Consider the following 17,894-nt stretch of genomic DNA (forward strand, 5'->3'; position numbering starts at 1 on the left):
TTGACAACTGTGAAATGTATTTAGAATGCTCTTCAGAAGATGTTGTATTGAGTGTTCATGTGTTCATCTTAGTTTTGTTTCTTAGACATCTTTGTCATTTGTGTCTTTGTCATCTGCTGCAGCCAGAAACACGATCCATCACCATCTCTCAGATGTTTGCCAAAGCCACAAAAGCCTTCGTGAAGGACACAGATCATGAGGGACGCCTGATCCCTGTGTCCAGCCTGAATGACACAGACAAACTGAATCTCCGATCACTCATTGTCAAGACCAGGAACATATGCTTCTGGCAGGAACCCAAATACCAGTCCCCTGGCTTTACCCTCGGTGATGTCCTGAAGCCTGGAGAGCCTGGAAACACACCTTTAAGCCCAAGTAAGCACCAGAGCAGCCCGCTAGTGACAAATAACTATGGGTTGTTGTTGTTCTAAAATATCTGACCATTGATTTAATTATTTATCCTTCTCTTGTTTTACTGAGGAGAATAGGACAATTATAATGTCATGGATGTGGCTGTTATAGATATGTGCTATGGTATAATAGCATAGAGTCCATTCAAATGTTGAACTTTCCCTCAGCTGTCAAGGAGTGTGACTTTGTGGACTACAGTGGGACATTTGGTGACAAAAAAGAAATGAACGCAGACGGAAACGTGGAGTCAAAGTTGGCTGATTTCAACATTACCGTGGGAGGGAAATGGTCCACCAAACAAAAGCTGTCCCTTGGCAGCCTGAACAAAGAGAAGGTTGATGTGAAGGACTTACACAACTACTCAAAAGACAGGTGAGTTACCCTATACTGTATGCATGTTCAATACAGTCTTAATACATCATAATACATCATAATACAGTCACAATACAGTCACAATACAGTCATAATACAGTCATAATACATCATAATACAGTCACAATGCAGTCACAATGCAGTCATAATACAAATCAAATCAAATGTATTTATATAGCCCTTCTTACATCAGCTGATATATCAAAGTGCTGTACAGAAACCCAGCCTAAAACCCCAAACACCAAGCAATGCAGGTGTAGAAGCACAGTGGCTAGGAAAAACTCCCTAGAAAGGCCAAAACCTAGGAAGAAACCTAGAGAGGAACCAGGCTATGAAGGGTGGCCAGTCATCTTCTGGCTGTGCCGGGTGGAGATTATAACAGAACATGGCCAAGATGTTCAAATGTTCATAAATGACCAGCATGGTCAAATAATAATAATCACAGTGGTTGTCGAGGGTGCAACAAGTCAGCACCTCAGGAGTAAATGTCAGTTGGCTTTTCATAGCCGATCATTGAGAGTATCTCTACCGCTCCTGCTGTCTCTAGAGAGTTGAAAACAGCAGGTCTGGGACAGGTAGCACGTCCAGTGAACAGGTCAGGCTTCCATAGCCGCAGGCAGAACAGTTGAAACTGGAGCAGCAGCACGGCCAGGTGGACTTGGGACAGCAAGGAGTCATCATGCCAGGTAGTCCTGAGGCATGGTCCTAGGGCTCAGGTCCTCTGAGAGAGCGAAAGAAAGAGAGAGCAAACTTAAATTCACACAGGACACCGAATAAGACAGGAGAAATACTCCAGATATAACAGACTGACCCTAGCCCCCCGACATAAATACTGGAGGCTGAGACAGGAGGGATTAGGAGACTGTGGCCCCATCCGAAGAAACCCCCGGACAGGGCCAAGCAGGCAGGATATAACCCCACCCACTTTGCCAAAGCACAGCCCCCACACCACTAGAGGGATATCTTCAACCACCAACTTACCATCCTGAGACAAGGCCGAGTATAGCCCACAAAGATCTCCGCCACGGCACAACCCAACGGGGGCGCCAACCCAGACAGGAAGACCACGTCAGTGACTCAACCCACTCAAGTGACGCACTCCTCCTACGGACGGCATGGAAGAGCGCCAGTAAGCCAGTGACTCAGCCCCTGTAATAGGGTTAGAGGCAGAGAATACCAGTGGAGAGAGGGGAACCGGCCAGGCAGAGACAGCAAGGGTGGTTCGTTCACCTTCACACTCCTGGGCCAGACTACACTCAATCATAGGACCTACTGAAGAGATGAGTCTTCAATAAAGACTTCAAGGTTGAGACTGAGTCTGTGTCTCTCACATGGGTAGGCAGACTATTCCATAAAAATGGAGCTATCTAGGAGAAAGCCCTGCCTCCAGCTGTTTGCTTAGAAATTTTAGGGACAATTAGGAGGCCTGCGTCTTGTGTCCATAGCGTACGTGTAGGTATGTACGGCAGGACCAAATCGGAAAGATAGGTAGGAGCAAGCCCATGTAATGCTTTGTAGGTTAGCAGTAAAACCTTGAAATCAGCCCTTGCCTTAACAGGAAGCCAGTGTAGGGAGGCTAGCACTGGAGTAATATGATCAAATGTTTTGGTTCTAGTCAGGATTCTAGCAGCCGTATTTAGCACTAACTGAAGTTTATTTAGTGCTTTATCCGGGTAGCTGGAAAGTAGAGCATTGCAGTAGTCTAACCTAGAAGTGACAAAAGCATGGGTAATTTGTTCTGCATCATTTTTGGACAGAAAATGTCTGATATTTGCAATGTTACGTAGATGGAAAAAAGCTGTCCTTGAAACAGTCTTGATATGTTTGTCAAAAGAGAGATCAGGGTCCAGAGTAACGCCAAGGCCCTTCACAGTTTTATTTGAGACGACTGTACTACCATCAAGATTAATTGTCAGATTCAACAGAAGAGCTCTTTGTTTCTTGGGACCTAGAACAAGCATCTCTGTTTTTTCCGAGTTTAAAAGTAGAACATTTGCAGCCATCCACTTCCTTATGTTTGAAACGCAGGCTTCAAGCGAGGGCAATTTTGGGGCTTCACCATGTTTAATCGAAATGTACAGCTGTGTGTCATCCGCATAGCAGTGAAAGTTAACATTATGTTTTCGAATTACATCCCCAAGAGGTAAAATATATAGTGAAATATAGTGAAAACAATAGTGGTCCTAAAACGGAACCTTGAGGAACACTGAAATTTACAGTTGATTTGTCAGAGGACAAACCATTCAAGACAAACTGATATCTTTCCGACAGATAAGATCTAAACCAGGCCAGAACATGTCCGTGTAGACCAATTAGGGTTTCCAATCTCTCCAAAAGAATGTGGTGATCGATGGTATCAAAAGCAGCACTAAGGTCTAGGAGCACGAGGACAGATGCAGAGCATTAAAAGGTCATTTACCACCTTCACAAGTGCAGTCTCAGTGCTATGATGGGGTCTAAAACCAGACTGAAGCATTTCGTATACATTGTTTGTCTTCAGGAAGGCAGTGAGTTGCTGCGCAACAGCTTTTTCATTTTTTTTGAGAGGAATGGAAGAATCGATATAGGCCGATAGTTTTTTATATTTTCTGGGTCAAGGTTTGGCTTGACCCAGAAAAGTCATCAAAAATTAGAATATTATCTGCTATGACTACAAGGTCCGATAGGAATTCAGGGAACTCAGTGAGAAACGCTGTATATGGCCCAGGAGGCCTGTAAACAGTAGCTATAAAAAGTGATTGAGTAGGCTGCATAGATTTCATGACTAAAAGCTCAAAAGACGAAAACGTCTAATACAGTCATAATACAGTCATAATACAGTCAGTCACAATACATCATAATACAGTCACAATACAGTCACGAAACAGTAACAATACATCATAATACAGTCACAAAACAGTCATAATACAGTCACAAGACAGTCACAATACATCATAATACAGTCACAATACAGTCACAATACATCATAACAGTACAGTCATAATACAGTCACAATACAGTCATAATACAGTAATTGCCAGTCATATACAGTTATATACAGTCATAACAGTTATATACAGTCATAATAGTCAAAATACACTAATAGTCATACTGCATCATAATACAGTTATAACACAGTCATAATACGTCATAACAGTCACAACACAGTCATAATATAGTCATAATAGTCATAATAGTCATAATACATTCATATACAGTCATAATAAGGTCATATAGTCATAATACAGTTATAATACAGTCATAATAAGGTCATATACAGTCATAACAGTCATAATACAGTCATATATAGTCATAATACAGTCATATATGGTCATAATAGTCATAAGATAGTCATAATACAGTCATATACAGTCATTATACAGTCATATACTGTCATAATACAGTTATAATACATCATAATACAGTCATATAGTCATATATAGTCATAGTCACAATACAGTCATATTGCAGTCATATACAGTCATAATAGTCACAATACAGTCATAAGTCATTATACAGTCATAGTCATAATACAGTCATAATAGTCATAATACATCATAATACAGTCATACAGTCACAATACAGTCATAATAGTCATAAGTCATAATGCAGTCATAATACAGTAATTTCCATTCATATACAGTCATAATACAGTCATAATACATCATAATACAGTCATATACAGCCATAATACAGTTATATACAGTCATAATAGTCATAACAGTCAACATAGTTATAATACAGTCATAACAGTCATATTTAGTCATAATACAGTCATAATACAGTCATTACAGTCATTACAGTCATAATACAGTCATAATACATCATACAGTTCACCTTCCCAAGGAGTCCAAGACCCAAGAGCAGCGGGCAAAACTGGTTGCAATGACATCAGGCAGGTATCTTTTGTGTAAAAAGGACATTTTCAGGTTGAGGTGCTTTCAGACAACAAAGAAGTGGAACTGTACTGGTTTAGCAACTTCCTTAAACTTGAACTACCTCACTGTTTTCACTACTATCTTAGTTTAAAGGGACAATCTGTGATTGGTACATCCATTTTTTAAACTTTTAAAGTAGCTTTCCAGTGTTTCCAGATTTCTATGAAATATGACCTAAAATGTGTCCCTCCTGCAGAGTTCTGGACATGTCCCATCCTGTGATCAAGCAGACCCGTGTGAATCCCAGAGCAGTGTTAGGCGTCTTGACGGAGAGGATTATGACGTCACTACCTTGTCCGGTCACAAACAATGTCCGGAAGCGTGGCAATGCAGGAGTCAACGTGAGCGCCTGTGTGTTCCTGAGCGGGAAGGTAGGAGGAAAGATTACCAAGTGTTCTACTGAAGTCAATGATATTTTCCTCATATTTTACTGGTAACTCAGATTTAGATCATCTCTGTTGTAAAATCTCACTTTATGATAGCTAGGCCTTCATAAATAAAGTAAACGACAGATCACAGATGTCTGTTCAGTAGTGGTAATAGTCACAGATGTCTGTTCAGTAGTGGTAATACTCACAGATGTCTGTTCAGTAGTGGTAATACTCACAGATGTCTGTCTGTTCAGTAGTGGTAATACTCACAGATGTCTGTTCAGTAGTGGTAATACTCACAGATGTCTGTTCAGTAGTGGTAATACTCACAGATGTCTGTCTGTTCAGTAGTGGTAATAGTCACAGATGTCTGTCTGTTCTGTAGTGGTAATACTCACAGATGTCTGTTCTGTAGTGGTAATACTCACAGATGTCTGTTCAGTAGTGGTAATAGTCAAAGATGTCTGTTCAGTAGTCGTAATACTCACAGATGTCTGTTCAGTAGTCGTAATACTCACAGATGTCTGTTCAGTAGTCGTAATACTCACAGATGTCTGTTCAGTAGTGGTAATAGTCACAGATGTCTGTTCAGTAGTGGTAATAGTCACAGATGTCTGTTCTGTAGTGGTAATACTCACAGATGTCTGTTCAGTAGTGATAATAGTCACAGATGTCTGTTCAGTAGTGGTAATAGTCACAGATGTCTGTTCTGTAGTGGTAATACTCACAGATGTCTGTTCAGTAGTGGTAATACTCACAGATGTCTGTTCAGTAGTCGTAATACTCACAGAGTACCTTTGATATTTTCAGTACAATTTTTTTATTTGAATAAAGACTTTCTAAAATGCCACAATTCAGCATTTTGACTGTGACTTCTGGAAAATGTTTAACCCACTTATCCCAACATTTCTCCACGTTTTCACCATCATTGTAAAAGCCCAAGTTCTTTTGTTGTTTTGACAAAGTCATTTCTGAAGATTTGTATTTATTTACTGTGATTAATTTACATCTGTCCATATTTTTAAGGTCAACCCTGTTACGTGAACTGAACTCTTGTTTTAATATGGTGAAACTGTTTTCTAAAGAAATATTGAACATCTAATAGTCAAATCATGGTGTAAAAGCAGGTAAAATAGTTATACTCTTTTAGTCCATTTTCTGGTGTTTTGTGGTGGAAAACTGAGTGGGTCGAGCGTAACACTTCAGACCTGTTATCCATAGATAACAGGCTTCCATTCCCCCTGTCACAAGGATATTTATGGCTGATTTAAAATGGTCAACCCTGATATGGTCAACCTTGTTACTTAATAGGCACTTACTATAATCATTAAAAAAATACCTCTTGAGATGGAAAACATGTTTTTTTTACGAAGTTGGACCTATGCTCTTTATGAGACTGTTCAAATTAGGTGAAATCCCCAAATAAATTTGAGCAAGTTACACTTCTCAAAAGGCAGCAAATCGTGTTTTTATCATTAGAACCACTTCCTGAAAATGAAATGGTGTAGAATAGATGACTGTCTGGGTTAGAATCTGGGTCATCTGTGTACCAAACGTCTCTGACTAATTTTAAATGTTTTCCACAGGCCTCTATGAAGCAGAGCGGCAGTACTCAGACAGATAGTGATGTGTCACTGGGTATTCCTGCAAATACTGTCATGGCCTACAGTCTGATTGAACTCTACGTCAAATGCAATGGACAGTTTGGTGAGGAAGTGTATGGTTTGTCAATGTCCCAGGTATAGCTGCATGGTTAAGTACCATGATAAAGTACACAGCCAGTGTCTATGTTCCTCAGTGTATTTCGTACAGCCACTGTATCTGTCTGTGTGTGACTGGTTATGACTGTTGTCTGCTCTTGTCCACAGAGCTGTGCCTCATTTGCAACAATGGGGGCTTTGAAAAGGTTTGGTCAAAGGATGAGATTGAAGGGGATGGAATTACAGACCTGAGAGGCGACTTTGCTGCCAACAACAGCCCCCTAAATCTGAACAAAGGTAATGTCTCCTGTCTAGTGGTCAACATGTAGTCAAGTCTACTGAATGGAACATCTGGTCAACATGTAGTCTACTGAATGGACCCACTAGTCAACTTGTAATGTAGTCTACTGAATGGAATGTCTGGTCAACTTGTAGTCTACTGAATGGAATGTTTCATATTTAAATCGTTCTCTTTGATTAATGTTTCCACACTTTTGGAATATACAAATAAATGATTTGTTACATAAAAATATGACACTTTGACAAAATGGTCTGTGTTTGTGTGTTGACAGAACTGGACAAACTGAGTGGTCATTTCCAGCTGCTGTCAGCTCTGCCAGCAGCCAAACGCTCCTCTCTGCTCCAGCTCCTCAAGACAACCATGGAGGTCAGAGAGGCAGTCAGTGTGCTGGAGAGTGTGGTGAGTGGTAGAGCTCTTCACGGGTCCAACAGATCCGAAATCCAACCCGGGTGGGTCCGGGGTCCTAAATTATGACTTTTGTCTCGGCTCTGGGTCGGGTCTGATCTAATTGCCACGGGTCTTGGTATGTGCAATTACAATTGATTTACCAAATGGACCTGATTGGACTCGTCCTCTTATTATCAGTTTCAGCCAATTGCAACTCAATAAAATGTATAGCTTATGTCCAACTGAAACTGATTCCGGCCGCTCACCTCACGTGCCCCCGCTGCTGAGGAGGGAGAGAGAGAGAGAGTAAAAGGAGCCTTTGTCTAGGCTACTGTTTTTCCTGAAGATTGAGGCCTTTTTCAATGAAGTAAGGTGAATGTTAGAGCAAAAAGAGTATGATCAGGATAAGGTAAGACCCAGATGCAGACTGAGTCGAAGTAACAATGTTTATTTCAGCAACAGAGGCAAAGGTACAGGACGGTAGGCAGGCTCAGGGTCAAGACAGGTAAGAATCAAACCAGGAGGGCGAGAAATAGAGGCTGGGAAAAGACAGGCGCTGACAGGACAAACACTGGTAAGCTTGACAAACAAGACGAACTGGCAACAGAAACAGAGAACACAGGTATAAGTACACGGGATAATGGGGAAGATGGGCGACACCTGGAGGGGGGTTGGAGACAAGCACAAAGACAGGTGAAACAGATCAGGGCGTGACAGTACCCCCCCCCCTCTAGGGGCGCCAGCTGGCGTCCTACCTGGGCGCATACTTGGCTGACCAGGTATGGAAATGGAAGACAAGGGACTGTGAGACACGGGCTTGATACGGGACACATGAAAGGTGGGGTGTATACGAAGTGTACGTGCAACAGAAGACTAACAGCAGAGGGGCTAATGACCTTGGAGATGGGGAAAGGGACGATAAACCGGGGGGACAGTTTGCGAGACTCCACCCGGAGGGGCAGATCCCGGGTGGAGAGCCATACCTTCTGCACAAGACGATACCGAGGAGCCGGGGTCCGATGGCGATCCGCTTGTCGTATAGGACTAATACTATAGGATTACTAGCCCTATAGTAGCAGTCCTATAGTAGACGCCCCACAGTAGCAGCCCTAGAGTAACCCTGTAGTAGTAACCCTCTAGTAGTAGTCTTATAGTAGTAGTCCTATAGTAGTAGCCCTATAGTAGACGCCCCACAGTAGTAGCCCTAGAGTAGTAGTAGCCCTAGAGTAGCCCTAGAGTTTTAAGATGGTCATACTATGGATCACTTTGATTAAAAATGTTAGGACCCCTATAGGTATTAAAAATTTCATAAATGTTAAAAAGTACTGCAAAATAAAAATAAGAAATAAGGTTTTGAGTTGTCCTAAATCTAGGCGATATATAAAAACTCAAGAAAATAGAGCAGACTGATGAAGTGTGTGCAGAAATAGAGCAAAAAATAAAATAAATAAATAAATATACACTGCTCAAAAAAAAAAAAGGGAACACTTAAACAACACAATGTAACTCCAAGTCAATCACACTTCTGTGAAATCAAACTGTCCACTTAGGAAGCAACACTGATTGACAATAAATTTCACATGCTGTTGTGCAAATGGAATAGACAACAGGTGGAAATTATAGGCAATTAGCAAGACACCCACAATAAAGGAGTGGTTCTGCAGGTGGTGACCACAGACCACTTCTCAGTTCCTATGCTTCCTAGCTGATGTTTTGGTCACTTTTGAATGCTGCCGGTGCTTTCACTCTAACGGTAGCATGAGACAGAGTCTACAACCCACACAAGTGGCTCAGGTAGTGCAGCTCATCCAGGATGGCACATCAATGCGAGCTGTGGCAAGAAGGTTTGCTGTGTCTGTCAGCGTAGTGTCCAGAGCATGGAGGCGCTACCAGGAGACAGGCCAGTACATCAGGAGACGTGGAGGAGGCCGTAGGAGGGCAACAACCCAGCAGCAGGACCGCTACCTCCGCCTTTGTGCAAGGAGGAGCAGGTGGAGCACTGCCAGAGTCCTGAAAAATGACCTCCAGCAGGCCACAAATGTGCATGTGTCTGCTCAAACGGTCAGAAACAGACTCCATGAGGGTGGTATGAGGGCCCGACGTCCACAGGTGGGGGTTGTACTTACAGCCCAACACCGTGCAGGACATTTGGCATTTGCCAGAGAACACCAAGATTGGCAAATTTGCCACTGGTGCCCTGTGCTCTTCACAGATGAAAGCAGGTTCACACTGAGCACGTGACAGACGTGACAGAGTCTGGAGACGCCGTGGAGAACGTTCTGCTGCCTGCAACATCCTCCAGCATGACCGATTTGGCGGTGGGTCAGTCATGGTGTGGGGTGGCATTTCATTGGGGGCCGCACAGCCCTCCATGTGCTCGCCAGAGGTAGCCTGACTGCCATTAGGTACCGAGATGAGATCCTCAGACCCCTTGTGAGACCATATGCTGGTGCGGTTGGCCCTGGGTTCCTCCTAATGCAAGACAATGCTAGACCTCATGTGGCTGGAGTGTGTCAGCAGTTCCTGCAAGAGGAAGGCATTGATGCTATGGACTGGCCCGCCCGTTCCCCAGACCTGAATCCAATTGAGCACATCTGGGACATCATGTCTCGCTCCATCCACCAACGCCACGTTGCACCACAGACTGTCCAGGAGTTGGCGGATGCTTTAGTCCAGGTCTGGGAGGAGATCCCTCAGGAGACCATCCGCCACCTCATCAGGAGCATGCCCAGGCGTTGTAGGGAGGTCACACACACTACTGAGCCTCATTTTGACTTGTTTTAAGGACATTACATCAAAGTTGGATCAGCCTGTAGTGTGGTTTTCCACTTTAATTTGGAGTGTGACTCCAAATCCAGACCTCCATGGGTTGATAAATTTGATTTCCATTGATCATTTTTGTGTGATTTTGTTGTCAGCACATTCAACTATGTAAAGAAAAAAGTATTTAATAAGAATATTTCATTCATTCAGATCTAGGATGTGTTATTTTAGTGTTCCCTTTATTTTTTTGAGCAGTGTATATATAGGGGGTAGGCACAAAACTACCTTCATACTTCCATTTGTTTTTTTATTCCAGTAAAGTTTACCTTCAGACGAGTCCCGTGACACTTGTGGTCGTAGAGCAAAACAGAGAACACCATCGTGTTGGTGAGAATCTCCCCTTTCTACAGTGGGGTCCCCTTACTTTGTATCCCAAACGTTCGGATGCTACCAATCAGTAGTGGACACATCGACAGTACCGACTTCAGACTAGTCTCCTGACACCTGTGGGGGTCGTAGAGCAAAACAGAGAACACCTTCCTGGGAGTCTCCCTTTTCCATAGAGTAGTTTATGGGTCAAACCGTTCAGAAGCTACCACATATCTCTAGCTTTAACTAACAGATTTTGATGGGGATTTTTTTGTTATGTAACTTAGATTGACGCACCGGTGCATCAATCAACTCTAGGGGGTTAATATATCAACCAGAAAATCTGTAACATACTCTAGTCTTAAATATATTCTCTCTGTCTCTGTCTTGTCACAGCTGGATCAGATGTGTGATGGTGAGACTCCTGACCTGGGTGATCTGGAAGAGTCTGAGAGGAAAACAGTTCAGGCCATACTGGATCTTGTAGACCAATGTGTTGGGAAGGATGAGGACGAGATCAGATCCTCTCTTCTCAGTGCTGTCCACCTCATTGTCAGTGCCTTCGACGGTGAGATAGAGAGCAGTTTTCACAGGATTCTCCAGTTATTATTTGATCAGTTCCTGGGAAACTAGGTTCACTACTGTGGTTTTATGTGTGCATATTTATTTCTTCAGGAATGACAGATGAGGGTCTCTCTGTGTTGGGATCCTGTTGCAGTCCTCCAGTCTTACAGGCCCTGCAGATCCTGGTGAGTTCACACCTGCTTGATTGAGCCTCCAGTTCTGTATGACCTGGAGTTCATTTTTCTAGGTTTTAGTTCATGTAAATGTATTTGGGTTTATGTAAATGTATCTTCCCATGTTAAATATACTAATATTTCTACCATTATGATAACATTGTACCACCAGTAGCAGTAGTAACACCAATGACGGTAACCAGTGATTTTTAACAAAAATATTGGTGGAGAAACTCAATGAAAAAAGTGAATATGCATCGATACATTACTACACTACACATTGAATGCACCGTCATAAATACCAGACACACACAAACATTATAACATAAGGGTTATGACCAGTGTATTGTGTTCTGCCCATATCTTTGGCTCCTATTGCAAGGAACACCACGGTAGTCCAGCATACTTTATAGAGTAAAGTCTATTTTACTTCAGAATCAATATCAGCATCGGTCTGCAATATTGCTAATCATTGTTAGAGTTTTGGGACGCAGCAGAACACCATTCTGAGTGCAGTTGCCTCTGCCTGTCTGTTAACAAGATGCTCAGGTTATGAATAAAGAAACAACGTTTATAAAGCTACTCCCTCCCTTCAACCATTGCATAGATACAGTTCCATGGGTTATTACATTCTGACATCAATCATTAACAACAACACGTTGTAGCTAGCTAGCTACCTCAAACAGCTGTTAGCCACCGCAAGTTCCATCCAAACCAGTCAGGTTTAATTATTTTATTACTTGCTCTATTTTAACTGAGGTCTGTTCAGTGGTTGATGAGCACCAATATGTTTTATCTCTACACGTTTTTAAAAAATTTGCTAGGAGATTGTTAACATGATGTATGATGACTTTTCAGCTAGCTAACTAGAAGACGATAAACAACTATGAAATTGCTACAGGAGATAAGACGTCTATTTATCTGTGGCAAATGACATCAAGCCTTCTTGGGCTTACTAATGAATCTCTATAGCAGCACCCAAGTGGGCCTGGCTAGCCTCTCCACAACAGATCACTGAGGGAGGCTGAAACAGCTGCATTAGGGAGCTGCCTTTCCTCAAATAACATTTACTAAAATAACAATACAACAGAGAAGCAGGTCATGTACTGTATGCTTTATTAGCTCAAGCAATTACAAATCAAATGTGTTTGCTTACTGATATAATGTTGTGACATGAATGAAAGCCAGAATTACATGCAGAACAGCGCCATCTACTGGATAGTGGTGGGGCTGCCCTGAATGATGTGTTGCGTCAAAGTACAGGTCTCACCAATGACACATTTGTTAGTAATTTAGGCCACCGATCTCAAATCTAAGGTCATTTAACCTTTAAAAGTAATTTACTTCATCATTTACTAAAGAGATTTGATTAATCATTTTGCTCAGAATGTAATTTCCCTTCATTTAAATTGAGTTACACCAATTACACGTTTTATTTAAACACACCAAATGATCTATGGAATGATAACCTGTATGACATACTAAAAGGGTCTGATTAGCTAATCATTTTATTTAATATAGACCCCTACCCTGATAAGTTTGCCACTGGAAAGAATGCTCAAGGTCCTTAATGAGTGATTTACAAGGCAGTAACACTAATGATATTAAATACATTTGTTTATTTTATAGCATTCAAAATAATAGATAGATGTCTCTAAATCCCCGAAACATGTCACTACAACTCTACACATCACTACTGGGACAAGCCTATTTGCTTTCCCTAAGTACTTTAAACAATGCATACAAATAAAGTTTTGCAGTATAAAGGACTTATATTATGTTTTCACATTGATAAACAGTTCAATATCAATTAAAACATGTATAATGTCTAACTATTTGTCATTTTAAAGTGTTTGTCATTATTGCAAAGTTGAGGGATGCAAATGCCACCTTATTTCAAGAATGGCCCAGAAAATAAAGCATATCAATGTATTCCTGTGCTGCTTGTCCTCCAGGTGCAGCACGTGGCAGCAGGGAGTGGAGAGACCCTCTCGCTGAGAGATGCAGGTCTGGCTGTTCTGACTGAGGAGGAGGTGTTTGTGAGGACAGAGAGTCTCTTTGGTCACTCTGAAGTTACACTGAAGAGAGAAGAGGACACACTGAGGACAGAGATGAAGGACCAGCCTGGAAACCTTCCTCTTGTCATGAGTATCACTGTGAAAGGCCTGGCCTCTTTAGTGTAGAGGAGAGAGAGAGAGAGAGAGAGAGAGAGAGATAGATAGATAGATGAGTAGAGAGAGAGAGAGGAGAGAGACAGAGAGGAGAGAGACAGAGAGAGACAGAGATAGAGATAGAGAGAGACAGAGATAGAGAGAGACAGAGATAGAGAGAGACAGAGATAGAGAGAGACAGAGAGAGAGAGAGAGAGAGAGACAGAGAGAGAGAGATAGAGAGACAGAGAGAGAGAGATAGAGAGAGAGATAGAGAGAGAGAGAGAGAGAGGGAGACCATGTAACATGTCAATCCAGTTTGAACTGATACACTCAGTATTCTATTCCAGTATTTGACTCCTGCACTAGTTGATTTGAAGAACTAGTGAACAACAGTGTATGTAACATTGTAACGCTTTCAATAAAGTTCAACAAACGATATCAGACGTCCCGACCTCCATTCTTCTAATCATTAGATAATACAACATAAAGGCACATTACAGAGGGAGGGAGGAGGGGAGGGGTCCTACATCTGAGCATCGCAAAGTGACCCACATGACAAGAACAGAAACAGAATCCTGTTCAAAATACTGTTCACCAGAATCATGTCCAAAGAATATTCAAAACATTTCTGTGAAGTCTGTTATTATTCTATACACATTTGAAAGTGTAAACTTTCTCACATTACTGTGCTACCAGGTTCAAAAAGTATACGTATTAAAACAAAGAGGAAGTCCAGCACCCTGGTCATCTTGATGTCTAGAATACCAGGGTGATGAAGTTTTCCTTCTTTTTAATAATGATTCTTTACTCAAAGATAATATTCCCAATGCTGAGTATGTGGAGTCAGTATGATGGTCCTGTCTTTACTCAGAGATAACATCCCCAATGCTGAGTATGTGGAGTCAGTATGATGGTCCTGTCGTTACTCAGAGATAACATCCCAAATATGTGGAGTCAGTATGATGGTCCTGTCGTTACTCAGAGATAACATCCCCAATATGTGGAGTCAGTATGATGGTCCTGTCTTTACTCAGAGAAAACATCCCCAATATGTGGAGTCAGTATGATGGTCCTGTCTTTACTCAGAGATAACATCCCCAATATGTGGAGTCAGTATGATGGTCCTGTCTTTACTCAGAGATAACATCCCCAATATGTAGAGTCAGTATGATGGTCCTGTCTTTACTCAGAGAAAACATCCCCAATATGTGGAGTCAGTATGATGGTCCTGTCTTTACTCAGAGAAAACATCCCCAATATGTGGAGTCAGTATGATGGTCCTGTCTTTACTCAGAGATAACATCCCCAATATGTGGAGTCAGTATGATGGTCCTGTCTTTACTCAGAGATAACATCCCCAATATGTGGAGTCAGTATGATGGTCCTGTCTTTACTCAGAGATAACATCCCCAATATGTGGAGTCAGTATGATGGTCCTGTCTTTACTCAGAGATAACATCCCCAATATGTGGAGTCAGTATGATGGTCCTGTCTTTACTCAGAGAAAACATCCCCAATATGTGGAGTCAGTATGATGGTCCTGTCTTTACTCAGAGAAAACATCCCCAATATGTGGAGTCAGTATGATGGTCCTGTCTTTACTCAGAGATAACATCCCCAATATGTGGAGTCAGTATGATGGTCCTGTCTTTACTCAGAGAAAACATCCCCAATATGTGGAGTCAGTATGATGGTCCTGTCTTTACTCAGAGATAACATCCCCAATATGTGGAGTCAGTATGATGGTCCTGTCTTTACTCAGAGAAAACATCCCCAATATGTGGAGTCAGTATGATGGTCCTGTCTTTACTCAGAGATAACATCCCCAATATGTGGAGTCAGTATGATGGTCCTGTCTTTACTCAGAGAAAACATCCCCAATATGTGGAGTCAGTATGATGGTCCTGTCTTTACTCAGAGATAACATCCCCAATATGTGGAGTCAGTATGATGGTCCTGTCTTTACTCAGAGATAACATCCCCAATATGTGGAGTCAGTATGATGGTCCTGTCTTTACTCAGAGATAACATCCCCAATATGTGGAGTCAGTATGATGGTCCTGTCTTTACTCAAAGATAACATCCCCAATATGTGGAGTCAGTATGATGGTCCTGTCTTTACTCAGTGTCACGAATCCCGCCGAGGATGGTGCCTCTTCCTGTTCGGGCGGCGCTCGGCGGTCGTCGTCACCGGCCTACTAGCTGCCATCGATTCTTTTCTTTTTGTTTCTGTTAGTTTGGGCTGATTGGTTGCACCTGTTTTGAGTTTAGTTTGGTGGGTAGGCTATTTAAGGGCAGGTAGCCCGCTGGGTTTTGTGCGGGCTTGTATTCTGTTATTTGGTGTTGGATTGTGATGTGGATTTTATTATTTTCTCGGAACAGTTTAGTCTGGTGTTTTTGGACTCGTCTTTTCATGCGCCCGTGTGTTTAGGGCATGATCGTTTTCCCTGTGTATTGGAAAATAAATCCACTTTCTTGAAACCTGCTCTCTGCGCTTGACTCCTCCACCCAGTACTCCTAGCAGCTCTGACAGAAGCCCGCACCACCTATGGAGTCAGCAGAAGCAGCGACCACCCCTCTCCCAACTATGGAGGAGCGTGTCCATCATCATACAGCTGTCCTTCATCGTATCGGGTCAGCGATGGACCAGATGATGGAGAGGATGGAACGATGGGAGAGGAGTGGTCTCCCGACGCCCCCTTCAGCTCCCCTGCAGACGACACAACCCACTCCTACAGGGTCATCGGCTGGGACCAGCACATTGCGTCTCACCCCCCCGAGGGTGTACGATGGAGCAGCGGCTGGTTGCCAGGGATTTCTGCTCCAGCTTGAGCTTTACCTGGCTACCGTGCGTCCGACTCCCTCGGGTGAGGAGAGTGTAAGCCTCCTTGTCTCCTGTTTGTCGGGGAGGGCCCTGGACTGGGCCAACGCAGTCTGGAACAGCCCAGACTCGGCTCGGGACCATTACGCGGAGTTCACCCGCCGGTTTCGAGCGGTGTTCGACCACCCACCAGAGGGCCGAGCGGCGGGTGAGCGTCTGTTCCACCTCAGACAGGAGACGAGGAGCGCCCAGGAGTTCGCTTTAGAGTTCCGGACCTTGGCTGCTGGTGCGGGGTGGAATGACAGGGCCTTAATAGACCATTACCGTTGCAGCCTCCGGGAGGACGTCCGCCGGGAGCTAGCTTGTCGGGACACCACACTCTCCCTCGATGAACTGATAGACATGTCGATCCGACTAGATAACTTGCTAGCTGCCCGCGGGCGTTCAGAGGCGGTCCTGTCCATTCCACCTCCCAGCCCTCCCGCTCCAACTCCGATGGAGTTGGGAGGAGCTGCATCTAGGGGGACCGGAGGAGGTGGCTCCTCTTGCACCTACTGTGGCCGGAGAGGACACACTTCGGACCGGTGCTGGAGGAGTCCATCTGGGAGTCGGGATGGCAGGCGGAATACTCCTCGGCCACCCCAGGTGAGTAGGCACAAGACTCACCCAGAGCTCCCTGTTGGTCACATGTTTTTGGTTATTTTTTTCCCTGCGTTTTTCCCCTCTCTTCAGCATAAGGCGCTAGTCGACTCAGGCGCAGCTGGGAGTTTTATGGATCGCGGACTCACCCGTAAGTTGGGTATTCCGCTGGTGCAGATAGACCCACCTTTTCCCGTGCACTCCCTAGATAGCCGACCGTTAGGGTCAGGGCTGGTCAGGGAGGCCACGATTCCACTGGACATGGTAACCCAGGGGGATCATAGGGAGCAGATCAGTTTTTACCTTATTGATTCACCTGGGTTTCCAGTGGTGTTGGGGGTTCCCTGGCTAGCCATTCACAATCCCCTCATTTCCTGGCGACAGGGAGCTCTTCGGGGGTGGTCAGATGAGTGTTCAGGTAGGTGTGTGGGAGTTTCCATCGGTGCCACATCGGTGGAGAGTCCAGACCAGGTTTCCACTGTGCGCATTCCCCCAGAATATGCCGATTTGGCTATCGCTTTTAGTAAGAAAGAAGCGACTAAATTACCACCTCATCGACGGTGGGATTGCGTGATAAACCTCCAGGAGAACGCTGCACTTCCCAGGAGTCATGTGTACCCATTGTCACAGGAGGAGACGTTGGCTATGGAGACATATGTCACGGAAGCTCTGGGACAAGGGTTCATTCGGCCCTCCATGTCACCCGCCTCCTCGAGTTTCTTTTTTGTGAGAAAAAAGGAGGGAGGACTGCGTCCGTGCATTGATTATCGAGGTCTAAATTCAATCACAGTGGGATTTAGTTATCCACTACCTCTCATCGCTACGGCGATGGAATCATTCCACGGAGCGCGTTTTTTCACAAAACTGGACCTCAGGAGCGCGTATAATCTGGTGCGTATTCGGGGAGGAGACGAGTGGAAAACAGCGTTTAGTACCACATCAGGCCACTATGA

General features: G+C 43.6%; 1 protein-coding gene across 1 annotated transcript; it reads left to right on the forward strand.

Annotated features, from left to right (window-relative positions):
- Nucleotides 1-7,318: 7,318 nt before the first annotated feature.
- Nucleotides 7,319-13,520, forward strand: LOC120030948. The gene is made up of 4 exons (XM_038976454.1): nucleotides 7,319-7,471; nucleotides 10,988-11,159; nucleotides 11,267-11,340; nucleotides 13,284-13,520. Exons 1-4 carry the CDS (start codon nucleotides 7,319-7,321, stop codon nucleotides 13,509-13,511), a joined length of 627 nt encoding a protein of 208 aa, XP_038832382.1. The 3' UTR covers nucleotides 13,512-13,520.
- Nucleotides 13,521-17,894: the final 4,374 nt, after the last annotated feature.

Source organism: Salvelinus namaycush, chromosome 37 (assembly GCF_016432855.1).
Source record: "Salvelinus namaycush isolate Seneca chromosome 37, SaNama_1.0, whole genome shotgun sequence".
In the NCBI taxonomy this organism is placed as follows: domain Eukaryota; kingdom Metazoa; phylum Chordata; class Actinopteri; order Salmoniformes; family Salmonidae; genus Salvelinus; species Salvelinus namaycush.